This window comes from Mugil cephalus, chromosome 16 (genome assembly GCF_022458985.1).
Source record: "Mugil cephalus isolate CIBA_MC_2020 chromosome 16, CIBA_Mcephalus_1.1, whole genome shotgun sequence".
In the NCBI taxonomy this organism is placed as follows: Eukaryota; Metazoa; Chordata; class Actinopteri; order Mugiliformes; family Mugilidae; genus Mugil; species Mugil cephalus.
This window is the reverse complement of record NC_061785.1, coordinates 22,452,678-22,480,535: the sequence shown is the minus strand read 5'-3', so window position 1 is coordinate 22,480,535 and position 27,858 is coordinate 22,452,678. Positions and strand designations below refer to the sequence as shown.

The 27,858-nt window shown below is 42.3% G+C and overlaps 1 protein-coding gene across 2 annotated transcripts; it reads left to right on the top strand.

Moving 5' to 3' along the window:
• The first annotated feature begins 393 nt into the window (after positions 1 to 393).
• llgl2 (LLGL scribble cell polarity complex component 2) lies at positions 394 to 27,438 on the top strand. Of its 2 annotated transcripts, XM_047609200.1 has the most exons (27): positions 394 to 675; positions 10,227 to 10,346; positions 12,070 to 12,167; positions 13,075 to 13,156; positions 13,262 to 13,377; positions 13,639 to 13,797; positions 14,882 to 15,044; positions 15,141 to 15,276; positions 15,369 to 15,423; positions 15,606 to 15,760; positions 16,695 to 16,906; positions 17,297 to 17,364; positions 17,451 to 17,604; positions 18,448 to 18,552; positions 19,413 to 19,508; positions 19,988 to 20,184; positions 20,453 to 20,600; positions 20,704 to 20,851; positions 21,080 to 21,196; positions 21,302 to 21,468; positions 22,332 to 22,596; positions 22,809 to 22,959; positions 23,049 to 23,074; positions 23,308 to 23,355; positions 23,704 to 23,746; positions 24,809 to 24,870; positions 25,877 to 27,438. In XM_047609200.1, exons 2-26 carry the CDS (start codon positions 10,272 to 10,274, stop codon positions 24,846 to 24,848), a joined length of 3,024 nt encoding a protein of 1,007 aa, XP_047465156.1. In that variant the 5' UTR covers positions 394 to 675; positions 10,227 to 10,271; the 3' UTR covers positions 24,849 to 24,870; positions 25,877 to 27,438. The 2 variants fall into 2 exon arrangements, with proteins under 2 accessions (XP_047465156.1, XP_047465157.1); XM_047609201.1 differs by lacking the exon at positions 23,308 to 23,355.
• Positions 27,439 to 27,858: the final 420 nt, after the last annotated feature.

The following is a 27,858-nucleotide window of genomic DNA, read 5'->3' as shown; positions in this document are numbered from 1 at the left end:
GTAAAATGTTTAAACTTCACATGATAAAAATCAGAAGACAATTTATTCGCATGTTTCAATTCTGGGCTTAACGAATGAATTTACAGTGAAAGCCTTTAGAACACGGGTGTCACACACATGGCCCGTGGTTTGCCAGAGGTCCTAATCTGGCCTGCCTCATGAATTTACAAAAATAAATTAAATGCATAAATTACATAAAAGACTTTTTTTCCCCCCCGGCCCACTTGAGATCAAACTGGGCTGTAAATAGGTCCCGAACAAAAGTGCTTGACACCCCTGCTGTAGAATAAAATCTAACGCGGAAATTGGGGGGTGGTACTTGGCGGTTTGGGAGTTTACGAGGTGCTCTTGAATGTATCATGTAGGCGGAGTTAACAAACCAGCGAAGTTTAGCCTAGCAGGAAACACCGAGGCTACCACCACCGCCACCATGGAAAAGACAGAGCAGCCGATCTAGTTTTAGTTTGGAACCAGTCCGCAGATGTGAGATTGCCTCTTTAAACACGCAATCGATTTGATTCTGGGACTACTTGTTTTCTGCTTGGTCACATTTGGACTTTTTGAGTAGAGAGAGAGCTCCTATCCAACTAAAACACCGGGCATTGGCCGGAGGTAGAATCCTATCCAGCGGCTGGAAGCGGTGGACATCGGCTGAGCAACGACCGTTTGAATCAGGTGGGTTGGGAGGTGGGCCCGCACGTTAATACAGAACTGTTGCCCACAGGTGTTTAGCCTGTGAGCCATTCGGCCAACAGTAGCTACATCTGGGCTCTTTACCGCAGCCACCTGTTTTCCGTCCATTACCTGGACGCCTCAGCGGAGGCTAGCTGAAGTCGTTTGTTTAGCTAGACACCAGTCTTCCAATTGTTCGCTGCTGGCTAGCTGGCTAATCTTCACCGTTACTGATACTCAACTCAGGCAGCTTAGCTTTGTGTTGTTGCCTCGGATATTGGCTCATTTGCACATTCGGTGGGATCAGTCACGCCGTTTTCCACATAAACTCAACGCCTTGGCAACGGCCACAAACAGTTGAGGCACATGTTTAACTTTCAGCATGTCGTCTAGCTAAAATTCATTCCTGCATATTTGTTGTACTAGTTGCAGTCTTATGCCCGATAGGTTTCTTTGGTGTCGAATTGCACCACGCAGCTTGAGTTACTTGCCTAAATGTATGTCATGTATTTTACGACATTTCTTCATTTGTGGTTTGCACAGACAAAGCTAAAGATGCTTTCAATTAAATAATATACTCCGGTTGGCTAACAACTGAAACGTCGCTAAAGGTAAAGCTTCATTAGACGTCTACACACACCTGCGCCTGATGAAGCCGCTCGTTGAGGGGGGAAAAAAGTTTAAAACAGACAAAGTAGAAATTCACAAGAGCTCTGACTCATGGTGGTTCTCGCTTATCTGCGCGTGAACCCAGGTGAGTAGTGGTTGAAGCTCGTATTGCGCAATTACGGAAACGTCTAGAAAGGTGTGTCTCCCCGGCAGGTGTGTTAGTAAGCCTCCGAGTCAACGGTCTGGTTTCAGGCCCGAGTAAGTTGTGGAGGGGGTGTGTATGCGGAAGAAGCGGCCCACCTGTTTGACCAGTTTCACAGAGAGACTCAATAAAATGACAACATATTAGAGTGAAAGAAGTCGCCACCTTTCGACCAATATACACCTCCTCCTCTTGTTATTAACCTGCAAAAAGAGACCTGGAGACAGTTTATACAGCTCTAACCCCTACTACCTGGATAGGATACTGCTCAAGGACACGCAGACTGTGTCCTTCTAACTCCACCTGCATCAGGCCAGGACTAGCCAAACAAAAAGCCTTTGTCCTCAGTAGCTTCAGTGCTGTTGCACCTGCATGGTAAAAAAAAAATCCACCTGAAACGATAATGGAGGCAAAATACACGGCCCTCCCTAGTGTAGGGGTAAGGTGGAGTTGGGCTTTAACCTACTGTTAAGGGCAAATTTGAACAGATGCAGGAATTAAGAGCTGTCTAGTTGTACAGACGATGTGAAAATGCAGGCGAGATGGTCACTTCAGAGGTTTTTATATTATCAACTCTGAACTCAAAGGTTCGTTTGTCCAGCCCTGTGCAGGTGAGGCGATATCCAAGAGGCGTTCCCTCGCCGGTGAACTTAAAACAGACCGCTTGGCTCAGACTGTCATGCCGTGTTCAGAGCTGTTAAACATTAACTTAATTGCTGTTTTACCTTTTTCAATGGCAGCATGTAGTCAGGCAGGAAAAGAAGCTGCTGTGTGGCCTGCTAATGGCACGCCAGAGGAAGGAGATAATGCTATAAAATATTTCTCCTGCTCATCTGGCTTTATGGCAGACGTCATTGTAAATATAACAGCCATATAACACGTGGTGTATCTGAATCTTGTTCCTGAGTTTAGACTCGATCTAAAAAAGAGCCGGTTCTTTATATGAGCAATAAAGGCTCTGCACTCTCGACCTCCATTTACTACCTTGGGTATTTAATTAAAAAAGTATTTGATCTGTAAACCTTCACCAGCGCCAAAACGGACTGAGTACTCATGACAGTTGCCATAATTGAAGCCCCCACATATCACAAAAACTATGAATATTGTAAAGCAACCTTTAACACCAAAGGCTGTAGCAAGCCGTGTGTTCATTACCATTATTTACTGTATGAGAAATTATGCTGATGATGGCAAACTGCCAGTAAGTCATGTATGACGGCGCACTGTAAATGTCAAACTACTATTTGACCACACAGAAACAGCCAAAATAGCTGCAGGAAAATAAACGTTTTAAAAATATTTATTTGTGCTGTTTGGCTCCTCCGTGTCTGCAGTTGTTCAGAAGATTTGCATTAGAGAGTACCTTTTGTGTTTTTATTTTGAGGTAGTGCAGTACTGTAGGCTTCCAACATCCTTAGAAAGGGGCGGGTATTTAGCTGGCTGAGTGAGCGGATTTTTAGAACCAGTTTTGTGCTTTACTGTTGCACTGAACTGTATTATTCTAAAATGGTTCCATGGTCATGTTAAGTTTGAGTCACATAACAAACCGAGGAGAATATTTTCACATAGAAAGGACAGCATTATTGTCAGTCACAACAAGTAAACCCTGTCACATTCAGAACAGGTTTCATCCAAACAGGTTTCTGTACTGTGTTAAAGACAACACTTTTGTAATTATTTTTTGATGTGTGCGTTTTGTTTGTTTGTTTGTTTTAGCCAAAGGAGGCGACTTATGATAAAGACACACGTGCCACTTTTATATCCTGATGTTGCTCTGTGGACTCTGTGAATTAATGACTTGGGTCAGAAGACACAAACACAGAAGCTTGACTATTGTAAACTTTTTGTTCTTGATCACCCCCCTCTTCTATCTCTCCCTGGCTCTGATTACAGGAAGGAGGGTGTACATTGGTGGGAGATATGATATCCTTGTAGCCACACCCAAAACTGACAAGATCTCATTTCTGTTGTGTTACGGACATGGCAGGAAGCTTCTCTCTAATGTTTGCAGTAGCGGATTGTGGTGACGGACCCCTCCCACTACTCTGTCTTATTAGTTGCATTCTTCTGCATAAATTCACAGGAAAGCACTTCCTACTTAACATATATTCAGTGGTTCTCATCCACTAAACGTGTCAGATGGTTTCTGTTTCATTCTGCTCAGACACCCCCTCCCACATCCCCCTCAGTGCACAGACCTGACACACCTCAAACCTTTAGTACATCATCTAGTGCTGACTTGAGAAAACTAATTTCCAGCATCACAACCGAGAATAGCTCAGTGATGTCCAGTCCAAGTTCACAGAGAGTTGTCAGGAGGCCATTCATGCTTTATTTGGGAGTGCGAGAGAGGAGAGGGTGTAGTCACCAGTGGTTTTTGTGATCAGACTATGTGTGAAAGCCAGTTCTCTAAAGCTATAATGTCAAACAGCGGCCGTCAAGCAGGTTTTACTCCACCTTTGTGAATGTGGGTTATTCTCCAACTTCATTTTCTGACATGACAAATAAGAATGTGAGGGTTTACAAGTTTCTGACTTCAGTCAAGAGTGGTCTGGTTGTCATAGCACCATGTTTTTTGGTCTTGCAGAAGCTGAGTGCATAGCTGCTGATTGCATAAGTCTACAAGTCAAATATTTTGGATACCAGGCATTTCCTGGTCACTCATTCTTGCTCTGTAGCAGTATGCTAACTATGTCGAGCCACGCAGTAGCACTGCTGGTCCAGCGTCTTCCCTTCAGGTTGTTGTCATCGTCGTCGCGCCCAGGCATGTTTTCACACATTTTTTTTCCCCCTCCATTGACTCCCTTCTCAACTTAGATGGCTTGTTGGATATGTTGGGAATTTGATGACATCACTGAGCCGTGGGATGAAAGATAACAAATGGCAGTTTGTTAAGTGAGCGCATATGCTGAGAATGCTGGTTAAAGACATGTAAGTGTAGCTGTGAGATGAGTAAATAAGGTTGCATACTTGACTATCAAAGGTAAACACAGTTTGGGAGTTTTATCTTGTTGAGAGATGAGCTCACTGTAGATCAAACAATGTGACCTGTGTGTTCACCATCCTTTGCTGTTACTCATTTTTCAAATTCACGGCTCCTCTTCTGCCAAATGAAATTCCTGAGAAAATCCATATCTGAGTGTGTGCCTGGGACACGTCACAGAACAGCCCTGGGTGGAAACTGATTTCATCTGCTCCGTTTATGCCATTGTGATTAACCTGAAACTATAGTCCCTGTAGTGTAAATGAACCTATTTGTGTAAGTAGGATGTAAGTCCCCCTGTCTGATTTCCCCTTCAAAGTAGTAAATTAGTAGTATATTATACTATCGCAATGCACATCCTTTCCTTCAAATCCATGTTTGTGGTCATTCATGTCAGAGTTTAGGGTCGTATTTAGGGATGCTGTTAGTGAGTATTTTCCAATATCTGTTTACTGATTGTCTCAAGAAAAGGTGATTTCAATAGTTTTATCCACAATTTAAAACACAAAGTGACTCTGTTTGCCGTCATATGATAAACAGAAAATGGTGAAACAATCTTAGACTTAGACTAACTTTATTGTCATTTTGTATGCACAGGGTGTATACAGAACAAAATTTCGTTGCATGCAGCTCAGGAGAATGTAATAAAATTGCAAATAAAATACAATCTAAGGTGCAGCACTGATGAAGATGGTGCATGTATCATAGGGCAAAATATTCAGTGCAGAGAATGACAGTAAAAAAAATATGTTCAGTTATGTACAGAAGTCCATTTAAGAGGTCAAAAGTCTGATGGAAAGGGGGACAAAGCTGTTGCAGAACCTGGTGGACCTGCATCAGATGCTGCAGAACCTCTTTCCAGAGGGCAGCAGGGAGAACAGTCCATGGCGGGGGTCACTGATGATGTTACGGGCTCAGGATGTGCAGCGCTGTGATGAGGTGTCCTGAATGGAGGGAAGAGGGGTCCCGATGATCCTCTCCGCTGTCCTCGCAACTCTCCTCACGTACTTCCAGTTAGAGGCACTGCAGCCTCCACACCTCACAGAGAGGCAGCTGGTCAGAATGCTCTCTATGGTGCTTCTGTAGAAAGTCTTGAGGATGGGCGGGGGCAGGTGGACTCTGCTCATCCTACGCAGGACGTACACGCGCTTCTGTTGCTTCTTGACCAGTGACGCGGTGTTCACAGACCAGGCGAGGTCGTCTGTGATGTGCACCCCCAGGAACTTGGTGCTGCTGACCTCCACAGCTAAGCTGTTGATGAGCAGTGGAGCCTGGCTGGGCCAGTTCTTCCTGAAATCGACGATTATCTCCTTTGTCTTGTCCATGTTCAGGATCAGGTTATTGTCTCTGCACCAGCCCACCAGCTGCTCCACCTCCTCTCTGTAGTCCAGGCTGTTGTCGTCTCTGACAAAGGCCCACCACCGTTGTATAGTCCGAAAACTTCACGATGTGATTGGTGGCAAACCTGGGGACGCAGTCATGTGTCATCGGAGTGAACAGCAAAGGGCTCAGGACACAGCCCTGCTCAGGTGAAGAGTGGAGGACATGGCCTCCTCAGTGGAGCTGTTCCGCCGATAGGCAAACTGGAACGGGTCAAATGTGGAGGGGAGTCTGGAGATGATGTTTTCTTTTACCAGCCTTTCGAAGCACTTCATCATAATGGGAGTCAGGCCGGTAATCGTTGAGTGAGGTGATTTGAGATTATGAGACTCATAATTGTTTATTTATTTATTTACTTTATCCAGACTAAATGGCAAAAAAGACAACTGCTGTCAGAAATATTCTGCTAATCACAAAAAAATCAGTGGGTTTGGTGATTAGTGACCAGACTTTTGCATTCCTATTTAATTTTGGAAGATTTTTTATTTATTTTTTTTTGTTTTACAAAAGACTTTTATTGCTTGTGTATGATATGTACACTGGGTCACATTCAGTTTGTACCAACAGAGCAAGGTTGAAGGTTGGGTTAGGATAGCCAACCCTGGTCAGGTGGTTAGTAGATAATTCCTAAAGCAAACAAGGTTACACAAACGTTCATCAGAACACGACACACAGGTCCGCTTCCTTTTCCAAAGGCACCACAGTGCCACTGATGACAGTCATACATGTGTCTTTTCAAGCTATACAAACAAAATAAAGTGTTTTTTGGTGATCCATAACCCCCCACCCCCCCCCAAAAAAGTGCACTAAAATCCACCATGCAGGACTGAACTTTACTTCCGTTGGATTTTCTCAGGGATCCTCCGTGGGTGTTGTTCTTATGGAATCACAGTAAACTGAAGAGGTTTTGTCAAGCCTGACACGCACTGATTGTTGTTGGGGCTTTAATTTGAGCTTGTAGTTCTGCTCTGTGTCTTTTTGTTGGCCACAGTCAGATTTTCAGAGGAAGCGAAGAAGGAGATTAATCTAACTGTCTGAACTGACAGCCTTAAACATCACTGCAATTCACATAATTGCGATGTTCATATCCAGTTGTGGGCTTTGATAAGTAGCTGGTATAGAAATAACACATGAGTGTGTTTTAATGACTGGGTAATTTGTGCTCTCATGTCTGTCAGGTCACTTGAAAGGTCGCAATTAATGTGGTTGTAGTGAAACAACTGTGGGGTTACTACAGAGGGAAACTCACACCTGACATAGCATAGCATATGTTGGGGGCTGTTTTACTAGGTGAACAGTAGCTTTCCATGCTGGTCTCCAGATTCACTGTTTACATGTGTGCACGTGTGAAGGTTGTATTGCCACACTCATTTTCCATCAGCAGATTCCTCTCGTAGCCCTTAGGAGTCGTTGTGTTTGTGAAGCAGACCTCCCACCCAGCCATTGTCAGAGGAGCTTATGGCTTTCGGCTCCTTCTTTCAGCTCCACTGATTCTCCTGGGACCATTTCTTTCTCTGACACAGAAAGTGTCTACAAGACTACAAGTTTGTAACATGACACAACAATAAAAATGCTGCTTAGTGTTTACCAGTTAGAATTGTCAATAGCTGCTACTTGCTGTCATCTTAGTTATGGCTAAATATTTTTAGTTTGAGCTTAAGTTGAAGTTGTTGCTTGTTAGAGATGTGGCACATCTTCCCATACCTGTTTGTTCTTAGCCTGAAAGCTGGAGCAGTTCTTCAGATGTTTTGTGAGGCTACAGGCTCTCTGCTGGGTAATGCTTCAGCAAAGATCTACTGGGCCAATTAAATCGTTGGTGGGCTTTACGTGGTGAAGAACAGCAGAGTAACAGCAACGTAGTCATACATGTTACCCGAGTGCCATTGAACTGAATTGAATTTGTTTGCAAACAGCAGGCTGTTTAGAATCGGTACATTCAATATGCTCTGACTGCTATCGCTGTTGTTAATCAACGGTAAGAGCCAAATATATTATCATCAGCTAAATATTCGGAATGTGATGATAAAATCCAACAGGTTACCCTTAGGGTGATCACCTTTATGTTAAGTTATTCATAATTAGGATGGGCATCGATGAGATTTTGATTCCGGTGCAATTATCGATTCTGCTTATCGATCCGAATCACTATCGATTCCCTTATTAATTCCTTTTGTGAATGTTTGGTCGAGGAAAATGTAGGCTGATGCAAAAATGCCTGGGTTCGAGTCCAGCTTGGGCCTTTCTGGGTGGAGTTTGCAACCTCCAAAGAACCTGAATCGCCCCTGTTTGTGAGTGTGAATTGTGTCAGCCTATGATAGACCGGCGACCTGTTCAGGGCATACCCCGCCTCTCACCCGGTGACAGCTGAGATAGGCTCCAGAAGCCCCTGCAGCCCTACTGAGGATAAGAGGATAAGAAGATGAGACAAGTAGAAAAAGTAGCCATTCGTGTTTTGGCGTAAACAGCACACTTCTGACCATTTCAATCTCTCCACCATCGCTCCTTCCTTGTTGTTATGTGTCCATGCCCATCCCTATTCATAATTAAACCATTACTCTGTCAGAACAGACTTGACTACTGAGCTGTAGTGCTAGTATAACCATTGATGAGTGGTGATCCGACAGTTTAATGCTGGCTTTTGGAACTTGGTAGTTTCTAAAGTGCTGAGGTTTAAGAAGTAGCATGGTGAATATTACTCAAGAGATCTGTAACAGTTTGAAATACTCTACATCGTCAGTGTATTTACTGGGCGTTATTAAGTGAGGATTCTAAAATTGTCTTGAAGGTAGGAAAATTAGGTAGAAGAGAAATGATATGGACTAGACTGAAGATGATTCAACAATCTAAAAGCATGATGGTGTACAGAGTGTCCTGTCAGCTGGGCTTCATATTGACAAACTTAGGAGAAGGACATCTCTGTCACTTCTTCTGCCCTCAGAGCATCCAGTCAGCCTCTATAAAAGTCAAGCTGACTTTTTCCTTGAGGAAGCTGGAGTTGGAAATGTGTGACACAGCCCAACAGTGAGTCAGGGCAGCTTTGCTGATACAAGGGTAATAACAGAACTATGTCTGGATTTGGACCGAGGAAAATGAGCTAGTTCAGACGGAAAAGTGTGACTCATGGCGCGGGCCTTTGTCATGGAACTATGACACTGCGGATCATGTGTCCGACCACAGTTATGAGCTTTTCTAGTCCTCTGTCTGAAATCTTGAGCCTCTGAGCAGCTTTACTTTTACAAAACTGAGTGTCAGTGAGTGAAGGAGCTCCAGAGCCGCAGGCCTGTAGGCTGCCTTGTGGTCAACCATTCCTTCATGTGACAGCTTTTACGCTGTGGAGCCAGTAGCCACCAGTTTACCAATGCTGCTTTTTTTTTTTTTTTTTTAAACGCTCTTTCATGGTTGTCAGTGTTTGCCTACAAGACACCAAAAGAAAGAATGGAATTATACGTTTTCCTCCCATTGTCTCCTTCCTTTCTTTCCCTCTACTTCTTTCTCTGAAGTGGCCTGTTTGAAAACCACCTTTTATGTGTGACAGGTGTTTTCATCGGCTACAGTTTGCTGCTAAATAGGGTGGACAGAGTGTGTGTGTGAGAGTGCATGAGTGTGTGTGGGCAAACAATTGTTCCTTAGTAGTGCCCTGACTGACCTCTGGTCCTTATCATTTGTTCTTTGTTTAGGCTAGGGGGCTGCAGTATTGTGTGTGTTGAACAGATGACGGAGTACCAGGCTGCGCTTGTAGAATTCCTTTCTTTCATCATCAGGAAATGTGCAGTCAATCACCTGAGGCTCCATAGATTCTAGGCTGGGTCTTTGTTGAAGGATACACACATTTACATGCAGGACTGTCCCTAATCGTCTAGGAGTTGAGCGTAGTTCAAACAGTTAACGACTGCAACCCCCCAAATTTTTGTAGCTAAGGAGTACTTGGTAACAGAAGTATGAAAAGTATGAAAGAACACATTGGTAGCACATACCAGTATGGCAGATATAGCCCTATTTTCCTGTGCAATAAAATATATAATATAAGCAAGTACCACACAAAGTTTGAAAATTGTTTAAAACTGAACCCATCGAAACTACACTTGATCTTGCATTTACAGATGAATACCAAACAAAACATTCATCAATATGCTGCCTGATATAAAATGGTGAAAAACATGGCTGAAACATTTTCTGCACAGACGCAGCTCAAGGAACAAGATGTTGTCGGCTGATGTGCAGAAATACAGGAGTGATGAGCACTGCTGAATGATAGAACTGGATGATTTACCTTTCGACACACTGTCCCCTTTCTCCCCTCCCATTTTCTACCATCATTCCCTCGGCCTTGTCCTCCCCCACCGTCTCCGCTCTTCTTTTTTCTCTTTCCTCTCCATGCAGCTTGCATCAGTGGGCCTGCAGGCTCCACGCCGTTGCTGACACAGGATGAAGAGGTTCAAGCGGCATGGCCAGGAATCCCACAGGGATCGACTCAAACAGGAACTCTTCCAGTTCAATAAGGCAAGTGAACCGTGACGCCACACACACTTGATTTAGAAACACAGTTCAAGATGCAAACTCTCTCAGACAATTGGGTGTAACTGTGTAATACTCGTAAGTACACATATGTGCCAGTCTTGCTAATGTTAAATGGGTGGATCACAGTGTGTGGCTTCTGAGACTTTTTATGCCTCTGCACATATATAGTCATGGCCGCAGGCATTTGATTATCAGATTGTCTGTCCATCCATCCATCCATGTGAAGAAAGTATCCAGTTTGACACAGACATCCTCTTGGATGTAATGAGAATGTTGTGGACAAAGGATTTTGTGACATTTCTGGTCATGACTCAGATGTCAAATGTGGAAAATAATTTACTTTGTGTTCATTTTGGTCAGACTTTGGACAGAATCCCTTCAAGTACAAGACCGCATCATTAAATTAGACCCTCTATTGATTCCTCCGTCTGCAGACCTTTGTCATGCAGACTTTAAACAAGCTGATTATAACCCTGGTTAGGCGCATACAAGTGAGATAAATCTCTGTGGGGAAACCAGATTTCTCTAATTCCCTTGCCTAGTTACAGTAACATGGTTTACATGAGGGGGAAGAATAGCCTTGTCCTGTAAACACAATGCTGGTCTTCATTAGGAAAGAATATGAAAAGGTTGCTCTGGTATTTAATTACATTCCTGGGTCTTTATATGCATTTGCACAACAGAAACAATCATAGCACCTTACCTGTGTCATTAACGGTCTACCTGCACATTTACACTTCAGTGGTCACATGATTGAATGTTTTCGTATGTGAATAACAATGATTTATATTCACATGAAAATTGGCAGATACCTTTGTGTAACTCAACATTAAATGACTGAGGTTCTCTAATGCACAAACACTTCTCCTCTAATTAATAATGGGTGCAGCACCTAAAACCAGGTAGAGGTATAAATTATGCACACTTATTAAATGGAGGGTGTGAAGGCTCTAAGGGACTAGGCTGCAAATAACTGGTTTATTTCAGCAAGCTATACGTATATTTGTAAAACCATTGTGAGCATAAGCCATTGCTGTTGCTTAGGGATGTGGGAAGATAACCTACTGCTCTCCCTAACATCTCTCCTGGACAATGGTAATACCAGGTGTGAACACACAGAGCCCACCTCAGGTTGGCACTCTGTATGTGAATGAACTCCAACATCATTTGTGCCGGCTGTCTTTAATATATCTCTACCTACCATCTGCTGCTGGATCCGAACAAGAATGGCTCTGCTTTGTGTGACAGCGTCATGGCTTAGGCATACATATTGTGTATTGATCTCACTCTGTCCATCACTCTACCCCTGTTTGGATTGTGCGTTCACACTATCAAAGAATTGCAGACAAATGCATCCCAGACCACCTCCAAATGTTGTCAGAGGTCACGTCTCTTAAATATGATCTCAATGCATTATGAGTGTGTTCACACCTGTCACTTGTGATAAGATCAGTTGAGTGTTAATGCAAGGTCTGGAGGTGGGCTCTGTTTCAGTTTTTATATGTACAAATGACTCACTTATTCTATAAGTGAACCAATTAAATCTTTATTTAATATCATCAACAGTTAAAGAAATAAGAAGCAGAGATATTGTCAACATTGCTGCAATAAAACCAACAACTAGGCTCTGTCCTGTCTTTTTGTGTCATTGTTCTCACTGTCACAGTTGTCTCACCGTCCTGTCTGTTTATTCTTTTCTCCTCAGACAGTGGAGCATGGATTCCCCCATCAGCCCAGTGCTCTGGGCTACAGTCCTTCCCTGCAGCTGCTGGCCATTGGCACCCGCTCTGGAGCCATCAAACTGTATCCTTCACTCTACCTGTGCTTGAATATTTGCCGGGGAGTAACCCAAGCATCATGTTTGAACTTGAGGCTGGCAGCGTAATGAGCGGCTGTGACGCTGCTAAATCCTCGTCTGGTTCAAGTATTTCATTTTCCCACGCTGTTGCTCAATGCTGCCTAGCCTGGCACTGTCAGACACTGGAGTCTGTGCTGCCATTGCCTTTCGTACAATTCTTCTCATTGATAGTGTGACAGAGCCAGTCGGTACGCTCTCCCCGTTGACACAGAGACACACTGGTTTGAATAATGGAGGTTCCTTCTGCAATTACTGTAATCCATTCATACAATGCAGCAGATTGTTGCTGGATAGAACAGCAAGGGAGTTCAGATAAAGGAAAATCTGTCAATGAGCAGCAACAGAGCAGCTTCTGTTGTACTGATGTATTGTACTAATCATCTGATAATGTGACACTTTAGTCAGTTTCTTTTCAGTGAGGTCAGAGTCAGATACACTGCAGTAGCCATTAACGAGCTGCAGTGGATGGGTGTTTGACCCTTGGGCAGCATGAGGATTTGAGCTCCATCCTCCGTGTTGATGGAGTCTACACTTGCCATACTGTCACACAACATGACCTAAAGCATTCTGGTTTCAAAGTGTTCTACAGGTAATGGGACAGTTTAAATATAAACTGTAAGAAGCTCAGAGGCTACGGCTAAATGTAACAAAATTTAAATAAAATAATAATAAAAAAAATGCACAGAAAAACATATTTAAAATGGATAAAAAGACTGACAAAACCATGTGGAGAGACTAGAAAATTTAAATTAATTTCATTCCATCCCTTCAACTGATAACGGGGCTGAAATTTCCTCGACTTTGACTCATAATCCTGGTGTTTTACTGTGAATGTCCTTGACCAGTGGTCAGATACGGAGCTCCAGGTGTCGAGTTTATGGGCCTACATGAAGAGAATGCTGCAGTAACACAGGTGCACTTCATGCCCCACCAGGTACAGTTAAAGAACAAACCCAACACACCGCACCATAAAACATTAAACCTGTTTGTTCCTACCGCCTATTGTGGGCAGTATGGATTGATTGTGGCTTTTGTTTAGGTTGAACTGGTGACTCTGCTGGATGACAACAGTCTGCACATGTGGACTTTGAAAGGTCATAAGGGACTTTCTGAACTTCTGGAGATAGGACGCTTCACGCTAACTGGACCACCTGGGTATATTCACCTATCATTTCCCCTCTCCCCAGGGATTTTTCAGAGATCTTGAGGGGGATTTACAAAATTTACTTGCATTTTAACTGGAGGAATCAAGTTTCAGTTTTGTTTTTTGGGCTGTTGTTTTATCCCATTGTAGTGTTGCAGCAATTGGCAGAAATTTTAATTCCTCTGTATACTTCAGTCTGTTCATCCGTGGCTTCATTCTAAAAGTAGCTGCCTGTTATTTTGTCATATGACGTAATCTCTCTCCACTCTCAGTGCCCCTCCAAGCGTGACCAGAGTGACAGCAGTGCTGGCTCACTCCTCGGGAGAGCTACTGCTGTTGGGGACAGAAGGAGGACATGTGTTCATAGTTGAAGTCCCAGGATTCAGGGAGCTGGAAGAGAGGAACATCAGCCTTGACCAAGTGGCTAGCAGGTAGGCCACTGCAGTAGACCAACACACAGTGTGAATGTAATTGGTAGTTTTGTTGATGTAGCGGCTGTGTTACATCTACTGTGTTGTCAGATTTCAACCATGGATGTGATTAATGCATTTGGAGAAAGAGGTGTTGCCAATGGAGAGGCAACTGAAAGGGGAATCTGACATTCCTTTGTTTAGTACTGTGTCTAGATGATGTGTAGAGCGGTGCACTGCTTCAGGCTGCACCCTGTTTCTCTGTGCTGAACCATGGTTGTAAATGTCCTGTCTTGAAAGGGTTGGTTTGTTAATTTCACATGTCATCAGAATTTCAGAGGATTTACACAGACTATTAAACTGAAGACCTTTTATTTTTAAGTTCAGTTCTAGAAAATCCTTGTATGTCCCACTCCTGCACACTCTTAACAAAGTCACAGTTGTGGCTGTCCTCATTGTCATTTAGCTGAATCGTCAGTGATTCTCTCATTCTGCAGATAGACTCCAACTTTAGTGTCTTGGACTGCAGCTTCAAACACTAGCTCATCACAGGCAGACCATTTGCATCCATGCTCTGCAGCCTCCATGAGCTTGGCAGCATCCACTTTGTTAGGAGTGGACCTCCATCTAAGAGTAGATCTCCAGAGAGCACAACTAAGAATGTTGTTGCCAGCTGCAGTCTAGGACAGTGCACTTTGAGGATGTAGAGGTCCACTGTCATTCACCACCTTTAAACAGCCTTGTTAGTGGCAAACCAGAAACATATGTGTTGAGCCTGTGCAGAAAACCTTGTTATACCTTGATGTACTTGTGCTTGAATTAATAATGACAAACTGTTGCTGTGTCATGTCTGTTCTTTTTTCCCTTTGGAAATACACAGTATGGTACTTCATTGGATTTGGAATGGATAAACCATCGTAAACATAAATGGGTATTGATTGTTCTGACTAAAGCTATGAAAAATGCAGCAATACAGAAAAACACAACACATGGCCCTGCCACTCAGTCCCTACAGATCAGTCATGAGGGAAATGTTCTGTCTCAAGTGAAACTATACTGTATTCTCTCTTTATCACTGTCTTTCTTTCTCTTGTGTCTCCTCCAGCGTACCAGACGACTACATCGGCCGCAGAAATCTGGAACACGTAGAGGCCTTACAGGAGAACCCAGTCAATCCAAATCAGGTTGTTATCGGCTATGGACGGGGTTTGATGGTGATCTGGGATCTGGAGAAACAGTGTGCCCTCCAACACATCCCTGCCACACAGGTAACTGAGAGAAAGACATATGCCCTGTACTAAACTATACTGACAACCAGCATGCTTAATCTTTGTGTGTCTTCTGTGTATCCTGTATAATAATAGCAACTGGAGAGTGTGTGGTGGACTGAGGACGGGAGCTACATTCTCAGTTCACACAGTGATGGAAGCTACTGTCGATGGATGGTGGGCAAAGAGGATGTGAATGAGGAGGAGGAGGAGAAATCAGACATTCCTTATGGTGAGGAAAAGCTCTCCACTACATAGTTTAATTTACTGCCTTCAAGTAGAAGTTTCCACTGGCTGATGATGATTCAACTTTTATTGCTACAGGACACTTCCCCTGCAAGGCTATTTCAAAAATAGTTCAGCTCCCTACAGGAGAGGGGTAAGTTCACTTTATTCACCAGTAAAACGAATTGGTGACATTTGATTTGGTATAGTTGGCTTCTCTCACTGAAAGACTCTTTCTACTCTAATATTTAACCTTACTTTCCTGATATGCTACATGCGCCATTGTTACACATTATCTCTGAGCAAACTAAACTGAACTTGAACCTGTGCGTTTAGGTCTCATTTCCTGCTGTTCAGTGGTGGAATGCCCAGGGCCAGCTACGGTGACAGACACTGTATCACAGTGATCCACGGTAAAACACACGTGGCTCTAGACTTCACCTCCAGGATCATTGATTTCTTCGTCATCAGAGAAGGACCACAGCACACAGGCATGTAACCACTCTACACATGACAAACACACCCAGTGCTCAGACATGGAAGAAAGTATGCAAGTATTTTGTCTGAATCCAGACATTGTTCTAGTATTGTTCTAGTAGGTGGAATTCAGAATTTAATTTCCAAACAAGGACATTAGAAGCAAGCTTGAACCAAAAGTCAGACTCACACTTGTTTGTCCCACATTTCCCCTTACTATACAAAGTCACTGTGGTGAGTTCGCACCTCGTGCACTTGTATGCATTTAAATTATTTGGTCATTCTGAGCTTTCTTCAGTTATCTAATGACTTCAACCTCATGTAAACGAGAAACATCCTCTCAACCGGGGTATGGACACCTTCCAAACCCAACCATGAATTGGTTCCACATCGTGATGAGCTGTTGTTTGACATCTAAAAGCACTACAGACTAGTTCTTTTCACATGCACTCATGTTACCTAGTGGTCTTTCCCAGAATAAGGGCCAAAATCAGAATAATTTGTCCATGTAGTCTGGGATTTACCAGTAATTACCACAACTCCCCAAGTTCAAAAGCACTAAGAGCTGAAATTTCTATTAGGTTTTATTACCAATTACCAAATAACACCCAGCCCTTAATGCATATGCAGTGGGCAACTTCCTGCTGTACTTGTCCTGTGTGTGCTTCTTTATATGGTCATAACAAACTATAAATATGACGTACAGCGTGTCATCTCTGCTATACATGGGCCATAGCTGCGATCCCAGTGCAAGACATAATGCAAAATGTGTGGTCATTTATTTTAAGTGGATTGTTTATTTGTGATTCTGCTTATATATTTACAGTCTCCAGAATGTTTCCCTCTTGGATTTATTGCGCTCAGCACAGAAGAAACATTCTGGGTAACAGACTGTAAACAATCTCAGATCATTGCATTTAACTACTGTTCTTTTTGAACCACTTGCAGGAGATCCCAGTGCGCTAGTGGTCCTGGTGGAGGAAGAGCTGGTAGTGATTGACCTGCAGACAGAGGGCTGGCCTGTTATTCAAACGCCCTACCTGGTTCCCCTCCACAGCTCGGCCATCACCTGCTCCCACCATGTGTCTGCAATCCCCCTCAAACTATGGGAGAGAATCATTACCACTGGAGAGCTGCAGAATACACACTACTCTAAAAAGGTACATGTGTTAGTTAAGTTAGTGATTTTCACTAGTTGTCATCTATACTGCCCTTTCATCTAAGAGTTTTGAAACATCAAATGTTAAATTGCTTTTATTCACAATAAAATATAAAGATATAAGTGATTACTTTCTTTTCATTAAGTATTTTTAATGCATGCTTAGAGTATCTAAGATGTTTCAAGGCATTAGGTCAGCCCCTAAAATGTATTTCAACATTACTAGAGATCAGTATATAAGAGGAGCAGCGTGTGGCTAAACAATGCCCTGCAGGGCTGTTCATCATATATGGCATACTGTAAACTGAGTGTGGACACATTCCTTCATTTCTGGTTGAACTTTAAAGTTGGTCTTACTCTTAAACTCTAATTTCCCGTTTCTCCATGTCAGCCATGGCCAATTACAGGAGGTCAGAACCTGGCTCCAGATCCACCACAGAGAGACCTTCTTCTCACAGGGTCAGCACATACGATTTTTATATGCATGTTGGAATATTTCTTACTGCCAACCAGTTTGTCAGTATCATTTTTATTTGTATGTGTAGGCACGAGGATGGAACTGTGCGTTTCTGGGATGCATCAGGAGTGTGTCTGTATCCCATGTACAAGCTGAGCACAGCTGCAGTGTTCCACACAGACGCTGATCCCAATGACAACATGAACCAAGGTGCAGAAGGAGAGTGGCCACCATTCAGAAAGGTGTGTTTGTAGTGTAGACAGTCTTTCTCCTAAACAAAGGAATGAGAGTACATGAAGTAAAGAACAAAGGACAAAAAACCATGATCATAATACATAAAATGAATAATGACATAATTCTGTAGGGACCATGAAGCAGTATATTATAACATAATCTGGTTCACATATTTTAGTTTAACAATATGTATAATATGTATAATAAATACAGATTATTACTAGTCATATCTTTGCTAATCAGTCAGAATATTAATCTGAGTACAACTGCAAAAAATAAAATGACTAGTTATGAAGTAATGTGGCTTCTTGTAAAATGCTTTACTTATACCTGAGCAGCAGAGTTACGCTACTTTAAATTAATTAAATCCTAGAGTCACTGGAAAAGCAGGTATCACAGTGGCTGTTATTTTAAAAAAAACTATATGTCTGACCAGCAGAAAAGCAACACACCCCTCATCATTGGGCAGAGGTTAAAGACAAACTATGTCCACTGGTGTTTGTGACTGTGTACTATATTATTTTTTTTTTTCTTTTAAAGAATATTTCCACCAGCTGTTGTATAGTGTGTCATTTGGTCCTGCTGAAGCTTTTACACGTCGAAGAGAATCTCTGTTCGCGATTAAAACTGCAGATTTTGTCCTGCAAAAAATGGGTGTAGTTTGAAAGATGTTTACCAGGTGGAGAGGCTCTAACAAAGAGAGGTTCTTTGTCTCATTGTGAGAAATCCACAATCTAGAATCCAATGTTGTTTGATTGTTCTGAAGTCACATTATCTCAGCCTCTTTGTCTTTGAGTTTGATCACACCACAGGGTGTAACACTGAACCACTTCCCCATTACGTCTTTCCAGGTTGGCTGTTTTGACCCGTACAGTGATGACCCAAGGCTCGGCATTCAGAAGATCCATCTTTGTAAATACAGCGGCTATCTGACAGTAGCTGGCACTGCGGGACAGGTGACTATTATTTACATGTTAATAATATGCCTAACGTACTGCACTTCTCTATTGTATTTGTTTTTTTCTACTAATCTTCTCCCACTGGTACACCAGTACTGCTTGTTACTGTTCTACTAAAGTACTCCATTGTTGTAAATGCATGCATTATTACCATGGAGCAAGTTAAAACCTTGAGGAAGTACAGTAATACCTGCACTACAATGGCAGCATGTTCTGTACTTGGTTCTCCTTTTTATTTTTTATTTTTTATCACCAATCAGTAATTACCACTAATCAATAATCATGCACACTTCCTGTATTTTTTTTCCAGCACAAAATAAGCTCATCAAGAGAGTTGAGAACAGTGGAACTGACTGAGTAGTGTTTTTGTTTAATTTAAATATTCTGCATCCACCAGACATAGAACCAATAACTAATAAACAGACTGCATGACAAAGGTTCATATGTGAGACTGAAATAATATTTGATGAAGTACTAAGAGGAACTTAAATTTCTATGTTGTTTTAAGTCTTGTGCACTTCCATGTGTAGGTATAAACGAATGAGAAGTTGTTGCACTATACAACAGTCTTTACAACACAGATGAGCTGACTGGATCAGTTGGATTTTTCATGGCCACATATGTGATGTTATAGTTTATGAGTTTACACGATCATATAGTTTATGATCGTGTTCCATCCAACCGCAAGTGTAGCAGATGGATGGATCACAATCACAAACTAAGGTCATGGTTGGACTGGTGATATTTATAATGACCCAATGTTGTAAACATGGCCAGATGCAAAAATATGGTTAACCACTTCAGCCTAGTTTGATATCAGATCTCTGTTCTTATTCAAAATATTGCTGTTTTTTCAGATCCTGGTGCTGGAGCTTAATGATGAGGCAGCAGAGCAGACAGTGGAAGCTAAAGTTGTAGACTTACTACAGGGCCAAGAGGGATTCCGCTGGAAGGTAAAGACCAGTGCTGAAATATCTTTTCTTAACTGGCTACATCTTACCAAGTATTTCAGTTTGTTTCTGCTGATGCCGCCATACAAAAACATGAAAGTTAAAAGAATTTTAGAGTTTGCATAGCAGCTAACTGCCTTTATAAAAGAATTTACATCATTACATCATCATTGCTGTCAGTCCTAGAACAACTGGAACTCAAACTGCTTTTGAGTGTTACGAGTATTTAGTTGGAAAAGCATTCCATTTGTAAACAATGAAATAGAATGCTATTCCTCATCTGTTTTTGTAGTGTGTTTCAGAAATGCCTCAATGTAAGAGGGGAGATTAACAAATCTAACTGGTTCACCGAAGAAATTGTCAGAAGCAAGACAACAATTAGCTTGCTTTGTATACTTAACTTATCATTCATTGTTTGTTAGACACAGTTCCACCAAACTGTCGACCTGTTGCAGTATGTTCATGGTTTTCTTGTCCGTTAGGGTCACACTCGGCTGGATGTGCGTGAGGAGCCGGTGCTGTTTCCTGCAGGCTTCCAGCCCTTCACTGTGGTCCAGTGCCAGCCCCCTGCAGTGGTCACCGCTCTCACTCTGCATTCAGAGTGGAAGCTGGTAGCCTTTGGCACCAGCCACGGCTTCGGATTGTACGATTACCAACAGAAGAACAACGTTCTCATCAAGTAAGGACAGCCAGACACTGAAAATAAAGCCCCAATTGTATATAGAATGTTCACTACATTTGCTTTGTCCAAGGATTTTCTGTGCAGGTTTTCTCAGTTGATTTGAATTTCTGTCATAAGGCATTTTCTCTGCCAAGTTAGTCTTTTTAAGAAAGTTGTTTTGAAACATGATCACATCTATTTTCTATAGAAGGCCTTGAGAGATTGAGTTGAGGTTATTATACCGCATTTGAGCAAATGTGCTAATTCAGTCTTTTCCAAATTGTAGGTGCACGCTAAACCCCAGTGACCAGCTGGCTATGGAGGGGCCTCTGTCTAGAGTGAAGAGCATAAAGAAATCCCTCCGACAGTCCTTCAGAAGAATCAGACGGAGCAGAGTCTCTTTAAGAAAACATCATGTCAACAATGCTGCCAAGGTAGAAACACAATATGAATCGTCCTACCGGGTTGTGTCTTTACATGATAAGTTTATTTCTAAATGCCTGCCCTTGTTCCCCTCACTCTGCTCTCCCTGCACAGGTCCAGGAGGCCAACGCTCGTCTGGAGGCTGAACTGGCAGAAATGGAGCTGGCTCCCGTACAGAGAAAGATTGAGGCCCGTTCCTCAGACGACTCATTCACTGGCCTCGTACGGACGCTCTACTTTGCTGACACCTTCATCTCAGACAGTGAGTTTCCTCATCCATTACTGAACGTATCCTGTAAAAAACACTAGAAGGTCCCATCCAGCTACACACAAATATAGTAAGCCTATAGCATGGTATAATGAGATGGATAGAATTGATAAGTGACTTACAGTCACAATGACACATGCATCCTCTCGTACACATTCACTCACCTACTGAACCCAGAAACAACTACCTGTTCTCTTTTTAATGTGTTTCATTTTCTTGAAGGTTCACACAACACACCCTCCCTATGGGCAGGGACCAATGGTGGCTGTGTGTTTGCGTATATGCTCCGCCTTCCTCCTGCAGAGCACAGGGCAGATGAACCCATCACTGCACAACCAGGTGAGAAACTGAGATTTTGACTGTTAGATGGGAGTCTCTGTCACATCTTTCTCCCTGAGAGCGCCTTTGAGAACAACGCTCTGCCCTTGTCTCCTTTTACTTTAGCTAAAGAGATCCAGCTGATGCACCGAGCTCCAGTTGTTGGTATAGCGGTGTTGGATGGTCACGGGGCTCCTCTCCCTGAGCCCTTGGAGGTGGCCCACGACCTGGCTCGCTCCCCTGACATGCAGGGCTCACACCACGTCGTAGTTATATCAGAGGAGCAGTTTAAAGTAAGAGTCTGAGGAAACAATGAGGGTCTGAGTCTGGTAAACCCCGATGAGGGTTTTCAAAGCACAGATCTGCCCTGGCTAACAGGGTTTCTTCACATTCAGAGATTCATGAGATGTAAAGTTGAGTTTGAAGCAGATATGTGGTCCACACCAGAGAGCAAATACTGTCAGTATGGTTAGAAATGGAAATCCATAACCAAAACCAAACATGAATGCAGCTTATCAAGTACACTCTACTGAAGGATGTTGTCAGTTTCAGTTGGAGAGGTATTTAGCTCTGTCATGACTCTGTTGTTTTTACAAATGACCGTTCACCTTCATAAATTGATAAATAAATCTAAACCAGAGGCGTGACCACTGGTACTTTTTGTGCCTGGACCAGTCAAACTGCTGTTTTGTTGTGGATGTCGAGCTTGTGACTAAACGTTTGTCAAAATGGTCTGACTTGACCTATGATAAAAACACAAATCGGCTAATAACTTCAAGTGCAACATCACAATTTAGCAAGCAAACTAACATTAATTACCAGGCCTGCTTGTGGTCTGTCTTGTAGACTTTTATTTTGGGAAGCCATCGTCAATGACTCAAAGCCAGTCTGAGTTTGTCTTTCTTGCTCAGTCACTCTATTTGTGTCTTCTTAGCTTCCTCTGAAAATCCCCTTGGCTCAATTCATGTCCCCTTATCATCATGTTTACGACCACTTCGTAATGTGTGCCAACTAGCATTTAAGAGAGCACCATTCTCTCTATTACAAGTTGTGTATCCTCAAAAATACTTTTAAGTTGTTATTTTAAGAATAAAATGCTTCTATAGTGCAACTTTGTGATGTGCTTTCAAACTAAATAGTACTGCTGTGTGTTCAGGTTTTCACGTTGCCGAAGGTGAGTGCTAAGATGAAGTTGAAGCTAACGGCAGTAGATGGCTCCCGGGTGCGGCGGGTTGGTGTGGCCTGGTTTGGCAGCAATCGGACGGAGGACTACGGGGAGAGTGGCTTGGTGGTGCTGACCAACCAGGGTGATGTCCATGTGGTGTCACTGCCGCATGTCAAGATGCAGGTTCAGTACCCCTGCATCCGCAGAGAGGACGTCAGTGGCATCGCCTCCTGCGTCTTCACCAAGCATGGCCAGGGTAAAAACATGGCTGCACAAACATTTCCAAATACTATAGTAGTCTTAAGGGGTGGAATGGTTGGGGTTGGTAAAGTCTATCTCATATATGAAATCCAATCTTTTGAAACAGAGTAGCTGGCCCAAACAAAACATCATGGCAGTCATTTGCTAGGGTGTCTGCTGTGCCTGTTTGTTCTCTCACAAAGTCCTGTGTTGTTTGTCCTCCTCCAGGCTTCTATCTGATGTCTCCATCCGAGTTTGAACGGTTCTCTATGTCAACACGCTGTGTTGTGGAGCCTCGCTGCCTAGTTGAAGCTCCTCTTCATTCAGGTTCCCCCAATCAACACCGGTCACAGCCCGACGGAGCTTTATCTGCTCATAGGTATCATTATTTCCTCATTGTCCTATTCTGGGAAGAGAAGTTATAAAACAGAATTTTTTTTGAATGCATGTTTTTGTCTGTCTCCCTAGGACCAGAGAAGACAGTGAGGATGCAGGTAACATTTCTTTCAGAGGCCCCTTAGTGTCTTTGTAGGAGTAAAAACTAGCATCGTTCCTAAACCTTGCATGTGCTGTTTGTCAAAGGAACACTACATCTCCAGATGTAGCGTTCTGTTTGTTGTTTAACTCTGTGCTTGTGCTAATGTGCCGTCGATCTGTTTATACCCATACAACTTGTTTGTGGCTGACTGTACTGATGTGTCTCCCGCCTGCTGCCTGTGTGTTCCAGAAAGTGCAGCTAGACGTGTTATGGAGCATGCTTTGCTGAATGACGAGAGTGAGTACTCAAGAGAAAGAGACAGAGGAGAGAATGTACTGAAACCAAAAAGCTGGAGGCCCTCCACTCACTGTATTTGGTCCTGTAAAGTCTGGCTTCAGTTGTGATTGCATTATGTGCTGCCTTTCTTAACTGTTGCATCAGCTTTCTGCTCACATCGTCATTAGACACACCCACCTCAGCAGCCTCAGAACCTGAACTCAGCTGTGTGCATCCAGCATTCTTCGTTGTATAGTTTGTGCAGCCTCCCTTTAATCCCAGTGACTGAGGTGCTGCAGGTCTAATTTAAAGTGTACAGTGTTTGCGTTAAACACTGGTTAGATAAACTCATGTTGTGTTTTCTTCCAGGTGTACTTCAGGAAATCCAGAAGTCATTAGAAGGAGGTCAGACGTAAGTATCAGTCGGCCATCATCCACTGCTAAATGCTCTGTCCTCTACTGAAAAACAAGCTGGTTTCTTCAAAGTCTACGACGTTTCCACTTATTGAAAATTTGAAAAGTTTAATTCTCCATGTAAAACGCGGGCTTGTTAAAATCGTCTATTTTACTTCTTACTTTCAGACTTTCATATAAAAACAAATGTACTTACTTTTATAAAAACATACTCAACTTGCTTTTTTTGCATACTTATAAACGTATAAGAGAAAATTTGGAGATGTATTACAAAAAGTGCTCATGTGCATGTCATTTTGTACAACAACTGTAACAGCAACAGGTAAACTGAGGTTAGTCTAATACTAGAGGGCTGAATAAACCGAATGCTGGCCCATCATACTGCAATGCAGGACAATCCAGTCCAATACAATTCATTCACAGGTTGACACCTAGTGGTAGAGTCAAGAAATGTTAAATGGCCTCCCCGAAATCCTTAAGACGTGGATGGTGTGAGATATAGAGCAAACGTGTTGGGCGTTAATACTAAGACAAAACGTTATTCAAACAACGTCTACATAAAATGACCAAACTAGTGGGAGAGGAAAAAATGGCTGCAGATGATGAAGCTAAACTTTTCAGTATTTTTATGCGGTTGTTATCGATAGATGAACTAGCTATATCGTTAGTCTAATACTTGTCTAAGTCATATTTGAACGTTTTCAGAAAACAAGAGCAAGCACATTGGTATTTTTCATTGATATTGTAACAGTAAGTCAAAGAATGACTTGGACAATTATGCTATTAGGCTAACAATATGTAAACGAGAAGGATCTCCAGTCCTGCTGTCTCCATATAAGGTCGAATCAGCTTTTTGGCCTTTTGTCACAGCTGCAGCACACAACCGAATATTGATCAGACCCGAGGAAGCATTCATTTTTTTCACAGCTCACTCTGGGCTGATGATGTGGACTGGAAAAATTGTGTAGGCCCATAAAAGGTAAAAGGGAATGTGGCTAGCCCACATTTTACAGTAGTAAGGAGTCATGTTGACGGAAGCTGTTGTTTTTTTTTCCCTCAGGGCATTCCTGGAGAATAATGTGAAGAGTGCTGTAGCTTGAAGGGCGTCAATACACAGTTGAGGTGAGACTAAACTAGAGGCACATATTTTTCCTTTGGTTGTAAGACATGAAGTAGCATTAAGGTTGGAGCTGAACTGGATCTGCAGTCTCCCTCCACAGAACTCATTATGAGCTTTTAGGGATTGAAAGCTTTTTAGTGTTATTCTTACTTACTGTAAGCTGTAAACTCTAACAACAAATAGCTCAAATTGATAGTGATTTTCTTCAAATAACCACCGCAACTTGGCAAATGCTATGCCACATAATGCTTTACAAGGCTGGGATTGAACTATATTGTTAGTGTAAAAAAATCAGAAAATATTGCAGAAAGGAACAAGCTATAACACGTTTTCGATGGAAGCCACAGATATGAAGCCGTCTGTGGCTTCCACTGAAGACATTTATCTCTGGTTGCCTCTCACACAAATCTGCTGTGAAGACTACAGTTTTATTTCTTTTCTGTGACAACAAATGCAACACACAGCCTTTGAGTTATTAACATGCTTGTCAAGGCCTGTAACCATGCATGAAGTTAGGCTCTCTTAATCTACCTTATAAGATAGGCAGATGGGTACAGTGGTGGAGGAAGTCCACATTCCTTTGCTCAAGTAAAATTGATATCACACTATAAATAAATATACTGTATACACAAAATTACAGGTGGTTTTAATGTTGTTAGAGATTACAGTTTCAGGGAAACAATAAATGCTAATGACTCACTCTGCACTCAGGGCTGTGTGCTAATGACCTCACTAAAGAAACCGCCGAACCATGGGCATCTAAATCACTGACAACCCTCAGCTTTTTGTTGGGACAGTCCACAGTCCAATCCTGTGTGAAGCTGTTGAGGAAGCCCTCAATGATACACTGCAGACTCCTGCCGTCATCTATGTTTTGGTCAAGTTGGCCACCCTTCAAAATATAATATAAAAACTAGACTAGAGAGAAAGAATCCAAACGATAGCGTGTAAAGCCTACATGTCACGTACAGAATCAAAATGTGAGTCTGTGTTTTTATGTGTCCTCAGAGAACTGACATGATATGCATGAAGCATAGTGCAGTCCTGCAGCAACACTTTCCTCTTGCTCAGCTGAGACAACCACTACTGACCACCCCAACCTGAGCATACTGGTGCTGTGTGAGCACCTCAAGGCTGTTTGAAGACTCACTGATGGTGGAGAAGCTGAAAGGAAAGACACCTCCTGTGCCTATGGACTACATAATGTTGCCACAGTTTGGTCACACAACCATTTAACCCAAAGCTATATGAAGCACATTCCTGATATGTGACCAAGACATCATCCATCAAACCAGCACCATACGGCTGCCATAGGTGCCACCAGTGGAAACTGTCTGACTTAAATACCTACGTCATTCTGGGAGCCTTTATCACCATGAGCCTGGGGACGCTTTCTCCAATCACTACATTCAGCTGTGTGTCTCTCTGGCCTTCATCTCCTTATATGGACATAAAGCTGGAAGAAATGCGAGAATGATTTGAATACTGTTGATGAAAATATTTTGTTGCTTAAATTTGATGTGATTTGTGCCTGTTTTTCTAAGATTATTTGAAATCTCAGATTTATTGTACGGATGCCCATTTGTGCCAGAAAAAAAAAAAATAGAATAAGAGCCATTACTAATGTTGACTAAAAGTACATGATGCCAAGATTTAAAAATATCACTAAAATGTCTGGCATTGTACCTATGATTCACCAAGCCAACAAGGTTTTTTATAAGATACTTATTATACACAATAATCCTGTTTCCCAAGATTTGATTAGTGTCATAATGTTATTATCTTTCAATGGTTTTTATTTTCTATTTTTTGCATACAAATCTTTTTTTTAATTATGCTACATTTATTGGTGTAACCGTAAGTGATAACTTTCATACCCTCTTAAAACCTAAAAAGTTGGCACAGTTTTTACTTCAATGTTGTCTTTTCCTTTCACTTTGACAAAAATGGGCCTCCGTGCTATTCTGATGAACAATCAAGGGAAAACGATTCAATGCTCCAGATGGGGGGTAAAAAGCTGCATGTTCAACCACACTGATTAGTTTTTTTTTTTTTTTTCCTTTTAATTTTTATTTTAGGTCAAATTAGTGATGGCATTACACACTGTATACAGCTAACACAGCCTTGCCCTCACCGTCCACTTTAAGGTAAACCGGCCATAGGTACTAGTGCACTACAGCGGAGCTCACAATGCTGTACTTTTTTGGGGGAAGCAGCTTTCTATGGGGTTTGGTTTTTAATTATTTTTATGTAAAACCCTTTTTTATGCCAGAAATGAAAAATGTAATTTAGGAATGTAACTGTAAGCTATTGTAGTGAAATGTTTTTAATATATATATAAATATAGTATGTATGCGACTGTGTACCTGTGGGCCTGTTATAACTGGGGTTGGCTGCTATTTAGATCTCACAAGAAAATATTTTGGTACTGTGTCTCAGAAATCTGGGTATTTTAGCATCAGTGTAGAATATATTTTTGTAGGAACTGATAAAGAACCCTAATTTTGTTTGATTTGTAAGTAACACACTACAGTTTTTTGGCAGGTAATTATTACATGTTTTCCCAAGAATGAATGTGTCTGGTTTCATTTTCTCTGTGCACTGATGTCAGTGTTTCAATGTGTGCTCTCTGCTATGCTGCAAATAAGTGTCTGGGAGCATTTAAGAGTCTTCTGAGCGTTCAGCCTCTCTGACGATATCCTATAGGTCAGCGCTCTTGTTCCTTGTCTGTTTTTCTTTCAAACACTGAACTATCATTTTGGTCTCTGCGAACCACAGTCCATCTCTGAAGTGGATAGAGAAGGGATCAGTTGTCATACATGCACAGCCAAGAGTTTTTTTATCATCCATTATAGAATGAGGCGCTTTGTCTGCTAATTGCCTCGAGCCATGATGGCTCCTCTGCAACCTGAGCTCTCTAAAGACCTGGCTGAGTGGGCCAGCTAACAGCAGCAGCACTGTTGGAGGATGACCCCGCAACATGAGGCTTT

What these genes read in the sequence shown, in the direction of transcription:
- llgl2 (XM_047609200.1), top strand. Translation starts at nt 10,272, where the DNA reads ATGAAGAGGTTCAAGCGGCATGGCCAGGAATCCCACAGGGATCGACTC. An exon ending in AACTCTTCCAGTTCAATAAG is followed by an intron (nt 10,347 to 12,069) that starts GCAAGTGAACCG and finishes TTTTCTCCTCAG; the next exon opens with ACAGTGGAGCATGGATTCCC. An exon ending in TATCAGAGGAGCAGTTTAAA is followed by an intron (nt 21,469 to 22,331) that starts GTAAGAGTCTGA and finishes CTGTGTGTTCAG; the next exon opens with GTTTTCACGTTGCCGAAGGT.